At 39.4% G+C, this 16,956-nt stretch overlaps 1 protein-coding gene and 1 long non-coding RNA gene across 7 annotated transcripts in view; one reads left to right on the top strand and one right to left on the bottom strand.

Annotated features, from left to right (window-relative positions):
- The first annotated feature begins 465 nt into the window (after nucleotides 1–465).
- Nucleotides 466–16,956, top strand: part of COMMD1 (copper metabolism domain containing 1) — a 115,233-nt gene continuing 98,742 nt past the window's right edge. For 5 of the 6 annotated variants that reach the window (XR_012088543.2, XM_020790600.3, XM_073003970.2 and 2 more), the window contains exon 1: nucleotides 466–6,540. Coding sequence is in view for 5 of the 6 variants with exons in the window: in XM_020790600.3 (XP_020646259.2) it covers nucleotides 6,349–6,540 (192 nt within the window). In the remaining variant the exon portion in view is untranslated. The remainder of the gene's footprint in view (nucleotides 6,541–16,956) is intronic. The other variant, XM_020790598.3, reaches the window with a different exon arrangement.
- Nucleotides 10,028–16,255, bottom strand: LOC144583580 (uncharacterized). The gene is made up of 2 exons (XR_013537457.1): nucleotides 13,529–16,255; nucleotides 10,028–12,887 (listed from the first exon to the last, which is right to left on the bottom strand). It is a non-coding gene; the product is annotated as an uncharacterized LOC144583580 (long non-coding RNA).

The raw sequence follows: 16,956 nt of genomic DNA, 5'->3' as shown, positions 1-16,956 counted from the left end.
CAAAATAAAAAAACAAATTCCTGTTGGATTTTGCCATGCAAAACCACATGTGGTTTTAGTACTGTGTTTTGTTCACTGCCCATTGTACTATCATTTGTATGATCAGTTGTGAAACCGGGGCATCGCTGGGTACATGACAGAGAAAGAGCGGTGCTTCCGTCAGTGCCTTTTCACAACTGTGTAATTGAATGAGATTCTCATCCAAGTTCTTAAGCTTGAACACTGCAAATAGTAGCAAGCTGCACGACACAAATCAAATTCAACTTTTTTGACAGCACTTATATGCTCATTTGCTTGAGAGTAGCTTCACTGGAATCAGGAACTTCCAAATAAGCTTTCATAAGTGACTCCAGAGGAAGTTTAAGATTAATCCTTGAAGTATTCAAGCAACCCTTTCAGGTACAGATGGAATACATTTCCAGTGCATTCTCTCACTGTTTCATATTTTTGCACTTTTTTGATGGGTCACGATTGCAAAGTTGTTAATACATACTACGTTTTTAGTTAACAGAATCTTACACACAAAGTGAAAATGTAAACGCATTTGATTCATGCACAAGATAACTTAAGAAAGTATAAGCAGATAGTCACAGAGATAACATTACTACCACCAGACCAGTTACATCAGCTTCACTGGCTGCCAATCCATTTGGGGGCATAATTCAAAGTGCTGGTTCTAACCTACAAAGCCCTAAACAGCTTGGGTCCAAGCATGTCTCAAGGACTGTGTCTCTCTTTCAAGGGCCTTTCAGTCTCAGCATCTTCAGAGGTGTATTTAGTGGGAACACGGGAGAGGACCTCTGTTGTTGTTACCAGACTCTGGAACTCCCTCCCACAGGAGGCCAGACTAGCCCCATCTTTGTTGTCCTTCTGCAAGCAAACAAAGGCCCTTCTCTTCAGGCAAGCTTTCCCTTAATGACTGGCTGACTGAGTGGGGTTTTAAATAGATTGTTGTCTCTTACTGCCTTGAATGTGTTTTTGTTGTTGCTTTTGTTTACTGTTTATTTAGTGTATTTATTTGATCCTGTTCAGTATGTGTAACTGTTTTTAGGTTTAAATATTTTCTTTTTTAAATTTTTTAATTTTTATTTTCACAGAAAGGAAAAAAACAAGGGAAAAAGAAAAAAAAACTAACTAACCCCTCAAATTAAACTAACCCCTCCCCGCTTTGGAGTCAGAGACTCCAGCCTCGTTAACCCCTCTGCTCCCCCAATTTCATTTCCAGTATATACTGAGTACATATACATACAACATAAACTTTGCCCTACACTCCTGTCTTCTTCTGGGCCCAAGAATATATTAGTTCCCAGCTTTGTTTTACATAGTCTCTTGGTTGTTCCCGTAAGGCTTCTGAAAGTGTCCAGTTCTGCTGTGTCCCATAACTTATTTAACAGCTCTTCTATCTTTGGAACCTCTTCGGTTTTCCATTTTTGCGCCCAGAGTAATCTGGCTGCTGTGAGTATATACATAAGACAATGCTTAAATTTATTATCATTAATTCCTGATATGACATTCAGTAATGCTATTTCAGGTTTTATATCTAATTTCTGCTGGGTAATTTCTTTTGCTAAGTCCCATACCTGTGTCCAATAATTTTTGACCTTTTCGCATGTCCACCAGGTTTAAATATTTTCTTTTGCTGGTATAAGCCACTTTGGTTTCTTTTGAAGGAGAAATATGAGTGAAAATAGTTTTAAATAAAATGTTAAATAAATAAAATTGATGAACAAGCCTTGCACCAGATCACTTTAATATTTTGGACCCCTTGTATGCAAATTTAATCTTACTATGCAGCTCTAAATAACATCTAAATACACCTTAAATTTTCAAATCAAAAGGTACAAATTGTTAATGTACAGCACAGAATCATGTGGAAAAAAAGTGCACCTTATTTGAATGTTATAGTTTTACTTATCAGGACACAATAAAAATCATCTGGTCCTTAGCAGGTCTTAAAATTAGGTAAATACAAGTTCAGATGAACAACACATGACATATTACACCATGTCATAATTTATTTAACAAAAAAAAAGCCAAAATGGAGAAGCTATGTTTGAAAAACTAAGTACAGTACTGTATACACTTAATGCTTCCATAGGAATTAAGAGGCTAGTAAGTAGCAGCCAAATGCTGCTAACCAAATGCCTTTGCATAATGGATCATGAACAAGCCGAACCATCTCTATAAAGGCTGAAGTTTTAGCAGTTTGCTGATCTGGAGCATTAACACAATGCTAAGGAGAAAACACATCAGCTATGATCTTAGAGAAGCTGATAACCTGGGGACCTGCAAAGGTAGGGGCAGGGGGGGGGAGGCTTAGAATCAGTAATTTTTAATTTTCAGAAAGGTGTGTAAAGAGGATTTCGACCCATATGTGCAGGAAGAGCAACATGATTTATGCTAAAGAAAATACAATTGCAAGTTGCTTCTAAACATTTTTTGAAACTGTGCAGTTTGTCAGCATCTCCTGGGAAACTTTTAATGCCAAGAAATATAATGGAATGTCACTTAGTTTTTTAAAAAATTCACAAGTTTAAATGAACATATTCATTTACGTAAAAAGTTAAATAAGCATATAATTATAGAATTGTAAGGCCCCAGAATTCTTTATTTGCCAAGAAGACAAATATTACGTATTATGGTTGTTGTGGGGTTTTTTGGGGTCCTTGGCTGTGTTCTGAAGGAGTCAGAACTCCGTCTGTGCACCCAGACTCCTGTTCTCTGGAGAGGCCGGTCACAGAGACTGGCGAAACATTAGGAAGAACAACCTTCAGAACACAGCCAAACAGCCCAAAAAACCTACAACAACCATCAGATCCGGCCGTGAAAGCTTTCGAGAATACATTACATGTTATGCCAGCAAATTTAGATATAGAAAATACATATTTTCTGTACACAAATGTTAACTGATGGAATCTTTTTATATATTGCTGTATGCTAATGTTTTTATGTTTTTTAATTGTTTTTGATATTCTGTAAGCCGCCCAGAGTGGTAGAATATACCAGATGGGCGGGATATAAATCGAACAAATAAATAAATAATAATATAGATATATAGATATTAACAATTTAATCCCTCTTAGGCACATAATTAATTGCTGATTTTAAAACTAAAGGGAAAAAGGCCTATTCCTTGAAATCTTAACTACTGTAAATTTCATAGAAAAGAACAAGAGTTCGCATGTTACCAGAAACAGCATAAAAGTTGTGATGAGACTCTCAGTGATTAACATTTAAATTGCTAAGCAGTAATTATTTTAATATGAAAGTGTTGAAATGTGCCCCAGGGTTGGTAGGTGATGAGACATAGCCCTCAATTATGTAATTAATGTAATTTCAATTTTATTTTTACGGGTTTGGCAGAACCTTAAGTTGCACTCACTTTGAGATGCCACTCATTTAATATTTTATAGATCAAGAAATCTTATTACAGAAAAAACAGAATAGGAAAATCATAACCAGGCATTTAACGCTCTTTTGTCAAGAGCAGGGATATGGCAAATGTTTGTATATTGAAGGATTATGTGCAGGGTGACCACTCACTAACGTAGAGAAAACAGGGCTCACAAAAAAACAGGATGCAAAGAACAATTTGTTGTTGTGCTGCCAAGTCACTTCCAACTAATGACCTTATGAAGGAGCAATCTCCTAAATGTCCTGTCCTCAACCGCCCTGCTCAGCTCTTGTAAACTCAAGCCTGTGGTTCCTTCAGAGAGTCAATCCATCTGATACCTGGTCTTCCTCTTTTCCTGCCGCCTCCAACCTTTCCCAGCATTATTGTCTATTCCAGAGAATCCTGCTTTCTCATGATGTGCTCAAAGAAGGACAGCCTCAGTTTCATCATTTTTGCCTCCAGAAACAGTTAGGACTTGATTTGGTCTAGGACTCACTTGTTTTTCTTTCTGCCTGTCTATGGTATCTGTAAAGCTCTCCTCCAGCACCATATTTCAAACATATTTTTCACCATATTTCTTAACCGACCAGATAGGCGGGATATAAATAAAATAAATAAATAAACAATTCCACCCCCGGAAACTTTATTTACTGTGCATCTTTGACATCCATACAAGGTGATCGGTAGGGAGAGGATTTCTATGACATGTCACAACTTTTGAAATGTGCCCCACTTGTGTGCATACTAAGCTGCAGACCAAGGCTTCTCCTTCCTTCTGCCCCTGCCAAGAGTGATTGCAGCCTGTGTGATTCTTGTGAAGTATCACTTTCAGCAGCCAGGCTCACTACCTGGTGTGGAAAACTAGGCCCCAGGGATGCAATGGAGCCATTCCTTCACAAAATAAAGGTTTTCACTCATCCACATTTGCACAGGGAAAATAGGGACATGTGGAAATTTTAAGCCGTGTAGATGAGCAATAAAAATGATGCAGTCATGAGGGTGTGGCCAGGCAACACAAGGCATGGTCGAAAATACTGTATTAATAAGGAAGCACAGACAAAACCATAACATATCAAACACATTATTTTGAATATCTGTATTAAGGAAACATGAAAAAAGGAATAAAAAATAATTATTATTGACATGGCACTTTCTAAGTGTGCAAAATGTGTCACATGATCACCCTACAGGCTGCTGTTTGCCCAATTTGGGAAAACATGTGTTCCACTATAATAATAATGTGCCATAAAGTAAATTACAACCTGTTATGACCCTCTATAGGTATAAAATAATGATGTTGGAACTGCATAGCTGGATTTGTTACTCCCTTTTGCTGAGTATGTTCTGGAATTATGTAGCTTGCCCTAGGGCTCATTGCACTGTATTTAAAATAATAAACCACAGTGATGCCAAAATGGAAGGATAATGCAGGTTCTTGCTATTTTAAATTGTTGAGTTTGATTTTTACTTTTTTTTTCTTCTAGTGCATTTCTTAAATGCTTAGAGGGTGTGTCCACTTATAATACTGACAGGGTGTCAAAATTTTTGTTGATTGCTATGGGAACAAAAGAGGAAATGTTGCAATCACCCTGATAAACGGTTTTATATACTACATAAATTTTTTCTGTGTTTTTTTTAATATAATCTTGCTGGTCTGTGACCATAATAATGATGATGATGAAATTAAAGAAACCATTCCAAATTCCTGCAGAATAATTGTATCCATATCTGTACATGAAGGTCATTAAGATGCTTAATAGTTCTATGTAAGTCTTTTATCAAAAACAGCAGAGATCATGGCACCGAAGCTCTGATATATATTATTCTGCACTCTATTTTGGTCACTCCTTTTAGTTTATTTTATTACAGTCCATGACCAGTAAAAGATATTAAACATTTGTAAGGTAGTAGCAATACTAAAACAGAAGAAAAAAAGAATCAAAAAGAAGTTATAGCTTAAAACCATTGTTTCTCAACCTTTTGGCTAAATTCAATGTAGTCACTTGTGTGTTCCATCTGCCATATACTGTATAGAGTATATGGTTTTAAACTTTTAAAGAGCACATAGGCACACATACCTAGAGGTCTGCCTCTCCTGATTTGAGGCGGCATGAATTAAGTTTTCTTCAGCAAGTTGTTGCTGTCTGTCCCATCTTTTGGTCTTAATCAGGCAGGGGAGATTTAGGCCCAGGGCTTTTACTCTTAACAACCCTTGGCTTTGGTATTTTGTCTGAGGAGGTGAGAAACTCGTAAATGATGAGAGAAAAGACCAGGGGTACTTAATAATAACAAAAGCCGAATGCCTGGGGGGAAAAAAACCCTTTAAAATCCAACCGTATCCCTATAATCTTCAATAGACAGTGAAGTCTCTCTGCGAAATAGCTTCCAGAGGACGAACGTTTTTATTTCAGCAACTACTTGGATTCTTTTATATGCGTCAATGTTGTTAATAATTTGTCAGGCTTGATTGTTTCGTAATATTAAACAATGTTAGCCACAGTCACTCGGGAGCATCCACTGGGTTTTGCTGGACGCAGTGATAATGAACTATCACAGTAAACCACGTCAGCTTTTCTTCAGGTCACTTTCAAATCCTGCCCCAGACACTTGCACGCAAACCTTACTGTTCCAGCCGCGGGTTTTATCTCTTCCCGCAGTCTGCTCCTGAAAACCCCCTTCGGGTCCCAGGAGCCCGGCTGCCTTCACAACGTGACTCCAATGCAGAAAAAAACGCCCCTCCTGCTTCCGGTGTTCAGTTGCAGGCGCTCTCCTAGCCCGGGAGACCCAAGGCGGCGGCCTAGGGCGTCGTCCAGGCATGTTCACAGCGGTCGCCCAGAGGGGGCGATAAGGAGCCAAGGAGAACCGCGGTTCCAAGTCCGGGCTGCGAAGTTTGTCCGCGCTCGCTTCTCGTCCGGGCCCTTTTCCGGGGCCGCGGCCTAGGGTTCCTAACTAAGATGGCCGCTACCGGGGAGCATCCTCCGCCCGAAACCGGCAAGCCTTTGCTTGGGCTCCTGAATGGCATCGCCCAAGCCACCTACTATGGCAACGCGGAGATCACGGAGGAGCTGCTGCGCGAACAGCTCTATCCGGAAACGGCGCCGCAGGAATTTGGCGTCTTGCGGGCCAAGATGACGGGGATCGTCAAGGTAACGGGGGCGGGGCTGCCAGGTTGGCGGGAGGGGAGGGGAGGGGGTGCTCTGAAGGAGGGCGGGCAGTTTGTGGCCCTGCCGCGGGTCCTTCCCGTGGATGTATCGAGAGTGCTCTTTGCAATGGGCTACATATGCACATGGCACGGGGGGGGGGGGGGAGGAATAGTTGTGTTTCTTTAATTGGCCCAGTTGCCTGCACCGTTTATAAATACGGTGGTTTAGAAGCATTGCTCTGACCCGTTGCAGGTGAAGAGGGCAGGTTTGGCAGTGTCCCCTCCTATATTTTTGTAGGGCTTCTCTTGTTCTGCACAATATTATTTCCAAAGCCCCAAAGCGAGGGACTCAAGAGGGTAAGCGGGTTCTGCGCTCCCAAACCCCAACTCTCCCCCCCGCCATTTGGGGAACAGGGTGGAGGAGCAGGTTCCCCCCCCTCCTTGGCCTTCTGGGTTTGGCAGGAGGGAAAACTGGACCCATTGCAGCTCACTGGTTTTCACCAGCCACGCTGCATTACCCTTAAAAAATGTGGCCAACCAGGTGCTTTTGGGCAAGAACAAGACTCTGTCACGTACTTAAGTGAACCTGTATTTGCATCAACCTTTTTTTAAATGGAGCTGCGGACAAGACTGTATCTTTCATGCATCCCTTGCCATTTCTTCTATGAGAATAAACAATTGGATAAAGATCTTTCCTCAGCGTGGTTTTTGTTTTCTGCAAGATGATATGTGCTTCACTTTCTCTTCAGAAAGGCCAATTGTCAGGCATGAGGCAGGCACCCCCCCCCCCCAAAAAAAGTCTTAGTTGACCTAGTCCCTCCTCCATTTTGTTAACAAAATAAAGTGGTTGTTTTCTAGCTTGGTACCTTACTCCACTTTATGAGTGTAGACTAAGAAAGAATTGAAAAGGTTATGATGATTCTTGCTTTGAATCCATGCTTTTGTGCCATAGTAGCATGATGAAGTATAGCTCTAAAATGTTTGTGGCCCTTCAATACCCATGTATTATTTAATTTTAGTATGGATTTTGGCAGAAGATAGGGGGAAATGCGTAAGATCTCTGAGGATCTGCCTCTTGGGCAATAGTGACATGGTAAAGTACAAGATCTAGGACTTCTCTGGTTCATTATTTGGACATTATTTGGACACAAATGTGGCCTGTGATTTGATAATGGTTTAGGAATGATGTAAAAATCACGTGAATCCATGAACTGTGACATTTGATACATGTTTTTGTGTTATACTATTGCCATGAAGGAAGAAACTTGTGATTTTATGGCTGAGTCTTTGAACACTGATGTGTTCTGTAATTTCAGAATGGTTTGCAGAGATCTATTTTAAACACAGGACATTCATGGCCAACCATGCTTTTGAACCATATTTTTTCTACATATGTATGTTATTTGGGGAAAGAAGACACTGATAAGGATTCTATAGAATCTGTGTTAGTTTATATCAAGTGTCCCTCAAAACTCCGTCCTTATAATTTTTATACAGTAGTGACATGGTAAAGCAAATAACTCTTGTTAATCAAACCATTGAATCAGCTGGCCAGTCCATATGCAAAAATAGTATTTGGTTGTCAAAAAGTAACATGTCTTGCATTTCAGGATGAAAGTTCACATTCAAAGGCAGAATGGTATGAATGTGTACTCTGGTGCTGAATGTGTAAAAAAGATCTAATACTAGTTTTTCTTACATGGGCATTGTTTTTATTAGTGGATTAAATACTTATACTGTACATTTGCACCACTTAATTTGCTGCCACTAGATGGCAGTACAGTGTTAGTATTCGTGAAAGTTCAGTTATTCCTAGTTCCAATTTTAATATGTATCTGGATTCATTGAGGAAAGACAGATTGTCTCTTAGTGTGTGCAAAGCATGTTATTCTTTTGGTATAAGATAACTTCTGTAGCAGTCTGTTATTTTTCTAATAGAATGAGCTACATAACTAATACGGTGGATATGTTTAAGATAAAATAAAAAATAGAGAAATTTTAGCTTAATTTATTTAAACATGTTTTTCCTTTATTTTGATTTTTAGACCATTAAGGTTGATTACAGTAAAACAAGGGAAGTTGTTAATGACAGTGCAAAGAATAAAACAGTAGTTCCTCAGGTAGAACCAAAAATTTATAATAAAAAATTCAGAGCAGTGTTCCAGTCTCATCTCCACTCTGTGTACATTGTATAAAAAACTGAACTCAAACCTGGATCTCCCACATCTCCATCCAGTTCTGTAACTCTGTACTACACTATCTGCTTTTCGTTATAAGATTCTCCTGTTAATCATGGTTATCTCTACTCATGGGTTCAGATTCTATATCAGTTGTACTGTGTGACTTAAGGCATGTTCCTGAATGTTGCTGAATTTCATCTACAAGAACGTCTTCAGAGTTGTATCTACCCTTGGAGCAAAATTGTAGGAACCAAGATACTTGTCCTCATTTACATGTGAATTCTTTGATACAGTGGCGCCTCAATTTACGACCATAATCCGTTCCAGAAGATGGGTGTAACTCAAAATGGTCGTAAGTCGAAGCACTATTTCCCATAGGAATGCACTGAAATGCAATTAATCCATTCCGGCAGAAGAAAAAAATCACCCCCCTCCCAAAAAAATCACTGCAAGACTCATTGGAAATGCGATTAATCCCTTCTGGCCAAAGGGGGGGGGGGGAGAAAAGCAATCAGGCATGCAAGACCCGTTGGAAATGCACAGAAAACAAATGGAGCAGATCGGAAATGCAAAGAAAACAAAGGAAAAAGCAAGGGAAGCACACAGGACCCATTGGAAATAGGGAAAAACCCCAAAAGCAACCACCACCCCCAAGACCCATCACAGCACAGAAACATAACCCCCCCCCGCTCAAAACCACGCTGCAAAAACACCCAGAACAGTTTTTTAAAAGCAGAAAACAGCACCTTACCTTACCAGGCAGCCGGAAGCTTCCCTGCAAACACGCACACACTCTCTCAGAACCAGAAGTGAGGCAGCCCCAAGCCTCCTCGGACCTACACTCTCTAACTGTTGGTGTGAAAGAGCTACAAAGAAGCAGCCTCGTCGCCACCTACAGTTAGAAATCTGAATTTCCCACCTTTTTCCCCTGCCTTTTTCTGTTCATAAGTGGAAGCTCCAGTCACAAGTAGAAGCAAAATTTTGCGGCTGGAGCTGGTCATAACTCGAAATGGTTGTAAGTAGGGATGTTTGTAAATCAAGGCACCACTGTATTAGGATGGCTGTTTTTTTTTAAGGGCCAGAACAAATATTAGTAATTACATCAGTGACAGTGAGCACATTATTTTTATGTTTTAAGTTTACATGCTACATCTTGTTTGAGACCATGAAGCTGACAAGATCTTCTCAAGGCATAGCAATTATTGCATTTATGAATGGATATTAATGTTATGTCCAAACTGCTGGAGTTTCATTTCTTTCTCTTTTTTAAATTGATAATTGTTTGAAGGAGTAGTATAGTCCACACACGTATTTTTTGTTGCTTACTTTGCTTATTTATTTACTTCTTTATTTACTTACTTTACATATTTATGAATCTTTTCCCACATCAAAAGGAGGTAAAATGAATAAAATACTCATTACATCTAATACACACAAAATGAATACAAACTAATGCAGCAATATTCACCTTTGAGTGACACCATTAAATTAAACAAATACATAGAGGGGAAAAGAAATAGAAACTAATCTGGGCTTCTGATCTGTATGGTGTTGACCTTAATTAGCACTCCATTTCTGTATATTTCATATGTAGCTTGTATTGCAGTTCATTTGACTGTCTTGTATTATCTCTTGTAGACACTGTCTTCTCCATGATCCTCTTTCCTGGGATCCTTGGTTCATGCTGATTTTTCAACAAACACTTTCTTAACAGTGCATTTCTCCTCCTTGTCGGTCGTCTTATTTATACATGTATTCCATCTTCAGGCAATGTGTACAATCAGTCCCACCATCACCTTTTGATGCTATGACGTGGCTCTTTAGGGTTACCAGGCCCCAGTGACAGAAGTTGCTCCCAGATGAGCCCGTTATCATGCATTCACTCTGTCTCAAACATGGAGGGAAGGAGGGAGTAGCTTGATATGCTGTCTTCTGCTTTTAGCTCTCTTGTGCTTTCTTGCTGTTTTTTCCTTTTCAAGGAAACAAAACAAAAAGAGCTTTTGCAGATTGTCCTGCAAATACAGGAAAATTAGTGAAGATGGCACTTGTATTTGAGCTGACATCACATATCAGGAATTGGGCAAAAGAGCAAAGAGAAGATTTAGCAAACAGCCAAAATGGCTCTGCTGTAGCCAAATATTTAAGTGCTTTTTATTATGAACTCTGCTATCCACTCATTTAGTTCTTTGTAGCTGTAGCTTGATTTGATTACATCACAATAGATGCCAATTAATAGGCAAACACTGCAGCATGGCCAGCTATTTCAGTGTTCTGATATATTGGCATTAACATAGAAAGGTCTGTGGTTTTTTGTTCTGTTCTGTTTTGCTTTTTGATAGTAATTATGGTAAACTTTGAGATACAGTGATGTGCATAATAATAATTGCATGCTATCAGGTGAGTTCCAACTTAATTGCAGCCCTTTTAAAGGTTTTCTAGGTAGAGAATACACAAAAGTATATTGTGTACAAAAGAATACACAAAATGTATTCACCCTCGTGCCCCATTCTTGACCGTCAAGACTCAGAGCACATGAAGGCAAACAATCCCCTGTTTTACACTGCTGCCACCAGGTGATCACTAAATCACCATTTCTTCAGGAAGATTCAGGTCCACACTTCAAGGTCTTTTAAACAGAACTTTTGTTTATTGATTACAGAAATGTAAATTGATTCATTAAGATCTTCTGTAGGTAAAGTTGTTATTAACAACAACCTTCTATTTAATAATACACTCCTAATTCTAATCACACCTCAGAATTCCCCAAACTCCACACTCTTATCTCCTTTTCCCTTCTCTCACACTCTGACTCTTACTGACTGACTCTGATTCAGGCTCCGCCTCTTATAAGATCTCGCTTGGCTCTGCCTCTCAGCAACATGAATTTGCACGAACAATTACATAACAAAACATGAACCATTGACCTAATAAAGGGGAACGCTACAGAGGTCTTATCATTCCCTTCTTCTGGGAGCATCCTGGGACTGTGCAACTTTGCTAAAGGCCATACAGACTGGCTCTACCAACAGGAAACACAGTGCAAAATTGAACTCAAAACCACTCTAGCTCCATAGCCAGATACCTAACCACAGAGCTCTCCAGCCACCTGATGAGATGTATAAGATGCATAAAATATGTCACAATGGATATACATTACTCAGAGATGTAACATGCTTTACATTTCTGAGAGATGAAGGTAACTTGTGGCTAGGCAGAGATTTGAAGCTGTATCTTCTGTGTCCAGACTCTGTAATCAAATGGAAAAATGATAACAGATGACAAAGAAAAGGCAGAGGTGCTTGATTCCTATTTTAGCTCAGTCTTCTCCCATAGGACAGACTATGAACTTCCAGACAAATGTGAAGTATAATTGGATTGTAGCTGGAGATTGATAAACAAAGAGTCAAAGAATATCGCATTGAACAAGTTCAGATCTCCAGGGCTGGCTGGATGAACTGCATCTGAGAGTACTGCAGGAATTGGCCAAAGAATTCTCAGAACTGCTGTCCATTATTTTCTTGAAAACATAGGATATGGTTGAGGTGACTGAAGGAGGGCTAACATTGTTCCTGTCTTCAAAAAGAGCAAAAAAAGAGGAACCTCGAAACTACAGGCCACCCAGCCTGACTTCAATCCCAGGGAAAATTCTGGAACAAATAATAAAACGGGCAGTATGCAAGCACCTAGAAACCAATGCAGTAATAACTAGAATCCAACATGGATTTGTCAAGAACAAATCCTGCCAGACTAATCTGATCTCATTTTTTGATCAGGTAACCTCACTAATAGACAAGGGGAATGCTGTAGACATAGTATATGCTGATTTTAGCAAAGCTTTTGACAAGGTGCCCCATGACATCTTAATTAGCAAGCTAACTAGGTGTGAGATGGATAGATCGAGTGCTAGGGTGATACACAGTTGGCTACAGAATCATACTCAGAGGGTGATGATTAATCTTATCACCTTGAACAAGTTCAAATCTCCAGGGCTGGATGAACTGCATCTGAGAGTACTGCAGGAATAAGATTTTCCAACTGGGAGGAGGTACCCCAAGGCTCAGTCCTGGGTCAGGTGCTCTTCAACATTTTTATTAATGACTTGGATGAGGAAGTGCAGGGAATGCTTGTCAAATTTGTGGATGACACAAAATTGGGCAGAATAGCTAATGCCCTGGAAGAGAGAAACAAAATTCAAAATGATCTTGATAGGCGGGAAACAACAAAATGAAATTCAACAGGCATAAGTGCAAAATACTGCACTTTGGAAAAAGAAACCAATTGCACAGTTCCAAGGTGGGGGATACCTGGCTTGGTATTACTACCAGCCAGAAGGATCTTGGCATTGTTGTAGATCACAAGCTGGATATGAGCCAACAGTGTGATGTGGCTACGAAAAAAGGCAAATGCTATTTTAGACTGCATTAACAGAAGAATAATTTCCAAATCCTGCAAGGTGCTAATTTCCCTCTATTCAGCACTAGTTAGGCCTCACCTTGAGTATTGTGTCCAGTTCTGGACACCACACTTCAGGAATGATATTAACAAATTGGAACAAGTTCTGAGGAGGGCAACAAGGATGATCAGAGTGCTGGAAACCAAGCCCTATGAGGAAAGTCTGAAAGGTGATGTAACACTTTTCAAATTTTTGAAAAGCTGTCATTGTCATTCAGAGGAGGGGCAGGATCTGTTCTCGATCATCCCAGAGTGCAGGACATGCAACAATTGTCTCAAATTATGGGAAACCAGATTTCAATTGAATATCAGGAAAAAATTTCCTGGCTGTTAGAGCAGTGTGACAGTGGAACCAGTTACCTTGAGAGGTGGTGAGTGCTCCAACACTGGAGCCATTCAAGAGAAACTTAGACAACCACCTGGCAGATATCCTTGGATTTGGATTTCTCAATTGAACAGGGGGTTGGACTTTTGTGGCCTTATAGACCTCTTCCAACTTCATTATCCTAAGATTCTTTGCAGCATGCTGGCTCATAAAGGAAAAAAAGTTAAATACTTTTCTTGCTTTGTTCAGTTAACTGTATGTGTTTAATTTTCTTGTGAAGTCATTTGTTGGCAGAATGACTCTCTTCAAATTTTCTCCAAGTTATTCTGATGTCTTGAAAACAACTTCAGCCGGGATTAATCGGCGTACCATTTGATTGAAGCATTTTGTAAGAGCCAGAAGGTATCAGTGACCTTTTTCTACCTTGGACATACTTGATAGGCAAAAACACCCAAAAGGAAGGAAAAGAAATGTTACAGATAAGCAGCTCATTTTTGGTATTCTTGTTATTTTTAAGTAAGTATTTTTGGCCCTTCACATGCTTTATATTAGAACTTCCATAATTCCTGAACTAGCTTTGCTACATGCAGCTAATGGGGTTGTAGACCAAAACATCTGAAGGGCCAAATGTTCCTCACTCCTGCTTTAGCTTTTAAAGATGAAAATAAAGTGGCCAACTGATTTTGTACGTCCCAATTTGGTGCAAACTGGAGCAAATTCAGAAGTTAGATTGACTGTTTCCACTCAAGCTTGCAATTTCAACCTGGGACCAATATTTGTTTTTAAAAAATTTAAAGGTGCTGGTTTCTCCGTTCCAAGGTCCCAAAAGTTAAAAAGGATCTTCAGGGAGCCATAGAACCTGGGAGTGTTCAGGAAGGAAACTTTAAATTAAAGTCCAGGATGTAGTCCTGCTACACATTAGGATATATAGAGGTAGCCTCTCATGGAACTATTGTTTCCATAAAATATTGCATCTACAGTGGTGCCCTGCTTGACACTTACCCCGCATGATGTCGAAATCACTTTACAATGAGTTTTTTGCAGTCGCTATTGCGATCGCAAAACAGTGGTTCCAATGGTTTTTTTTTTTTTTGCTTGACATCGAACCGTTTGTTCGCTAAACGATGATTTTTCTGGCTCCGCAAAATGGCTTCCCTTCATAAAATGGCTTCCCTCCCTTTGCAAAATGGCTGCCTTCTGTATCCCTGCTTCGGGAGACAGTGATTTTAAACAGCTGATCAGCGGTTTTCTATGGGCAATCTTCGCTGGACGATAAGGTATTTCCCCATTGGAACGCATTGACCAGTTTTCAATGCATTCCAATGGGTTTTTTTTTTCACTTGATGACGATTTCGCTTTACAGCGATTTTACTAGAACAGATTATCATCGTCAAGGGGGCACCACTGTACTCCCGAGAAGCAGTAAGGTCCTAGTGAGCAGCGGGGGCCTCCTTGTTCCTCTTCAAAGCATATCAGGCAAAATCCAAAGAAACAAAATAAAAAGACAAAAATATGTGGCACCTTAACAATTAACCATTATATTTTAATCTTAGCTTTCATGGACATGTCCACTCTGTCAGACATTAAGAGAGAAACTGAAACGAAAAGCAGGAACACGTGGAAGAGGATACCTCTCCTTTACCTTCTGGTTTTGCTTTCCAATTTCCAGAATTTTGGCTTGAGTATTTTAGGTGAATTCTGGGAGTGGGAGTCAAAAGAATCCAAAAGTTCCATCCCTACTGAGTGGCCTCAAGAGAGTTCTTTGGAAAACAATACTTTATGTATCTAAATCTTTAGTTTACAAAGATTTATTTCAGAACAAATCTTTTAATCTTAATAATACTAAAAAAGGAATCAAAGTGTATTACAGGGTCAGAAAGTGTAGATTTAGTTGTGGTCCTCTGTTTTTTTCAAGACTAGAATTTACTTATTTATTTATTTTTATTTAGCTTATATGCCGCCCACTCTATCCAAAGGTCTCTGGGCGGCTTACAACAATTAAAATACAATAAAAAGATAAAACAATTACAATACAATTAAAATATATACTCTAAAAATTGCCATCAGGACCCACAGTTGATATTATTTCAATTTAAAGCCTTCTGGAACAGGAAGGTTTTGACCTGGCGCCAAAAAGTCATCAGCATCGGATCCAGATGAATCTCAATTGGGATGGCGCTCCATAGTCTGGGCACAGCTGCCGAAAAGGCCCTTTGTCTACAAGCCATCCCTCTTATTTCCTTGAGGGATGGCTGTTTCTAAGTTGAAATGCATCTTAGAGCATGAAGCAGAAATATATTTTGATTTGTCATAAAAAGTGAAATGACTATGCCTATTGATAAAGGAATAAACAATAGATTAGTTGGGGTTCTCTCTGAATCCTTCCCACCCTACAGTTTTTATTTATTTAAGAATGATGAATTAAACATTAAAAAGAATTACCATGTCTTAGCATTGAACCTGCCGTTTTATGGATGTTGGCATAATGGATATGTTTCCTACACATGGAGCAATTTGAGAAGGTTGCACTTTTGCTAGTATTTTGAAAGAAATTCGAGCATGTAAATAATTTTGTACATATTAGATTCTGAAACACATTTTTTCTTCAGGTACTATAGAAATCAATGATTCTGGAATGTGCATCCTTTCATGACCTATAATGATTATTGCTTAGAAGTACATTGCATCCCTCCCATTTCAAGCTCTCCTGATTAAGATCTTCTTTCTCATTACCTTTGAAGTATGAAGTATTACAGCTCTTTTTCCCACAAAGGCATAAACTGTTTCCTAAGAGCTCATTAAATGCCAACTATAAATGCCAACATGCTAATAAAGAAGGCACAGAAAAGGCTGTATTTCCTGAGAATGCTCGGGAAGTTAAATTTATCACAGCATTTACTTCTGTCCTACTACCGTAGCACCATTGAGAGTGTCCTAACTTATGGCATTCTGGCATGGTTTGGGAGTAGCTCTGTAGCGGACAAAAAAGCTCTACAGAGAACCATTAAAATTGCCCAGAATATCATCGGGCTCCAGCTACCAACCCTGGATGACATCTTCACATCCCGCTGTCTGAGGAAGTCACACAGCATCCTGAGAGACTCTTCCCATCCTGCTTATAACTTTTTTGAACTGTTACCGTCTGGCAGAAGATATAGAACAATTAAGACTCGGACCACACGTTTTCTAAATAGTTTTTATCCTAGAGCTATAATTGCAATTAATAATGAGCTTAAAGACCACCAGTAGTGAATAATTAGTTGGACTGTGTTACTTGGCCTGAGGTGTAGATGTTTGTATTTTTAGTGGGGGACTTCTAGTGGGTGGGGAGTGTTTGGGGAATGTTATGTGTGTGCATGTGTCTGGTCTCTGGGTGTCTGTGAATTTCGTTGTATGGTATACTGTGTATATACTTACAATGACAATAAATTATATTATTAAATACTTTTCTGATTATACTTTC

The sequence above is a fragment of the Pogona vitticeps genome, chromosome 1 (assembly GCF_051106095.1).
Source record: "Pogona vitticeps strain Pit_001003342236 chromosome 1, PviZW2.1, whole genome shotgun sequence".
In the NCBI taxonomy this organism is placed as follows: domain Eukaryota; kingdom Metazoa; phylum Chordata; class Lepidosauria; order Squamata; family Agamidae; genus Pogona; species Pogona vitticeps.
The sequence above is the reverse complement of the archived record's forward strand: the minus strand, read 5'-3'. Positions and strand labels throughout refer to the sequence as shown.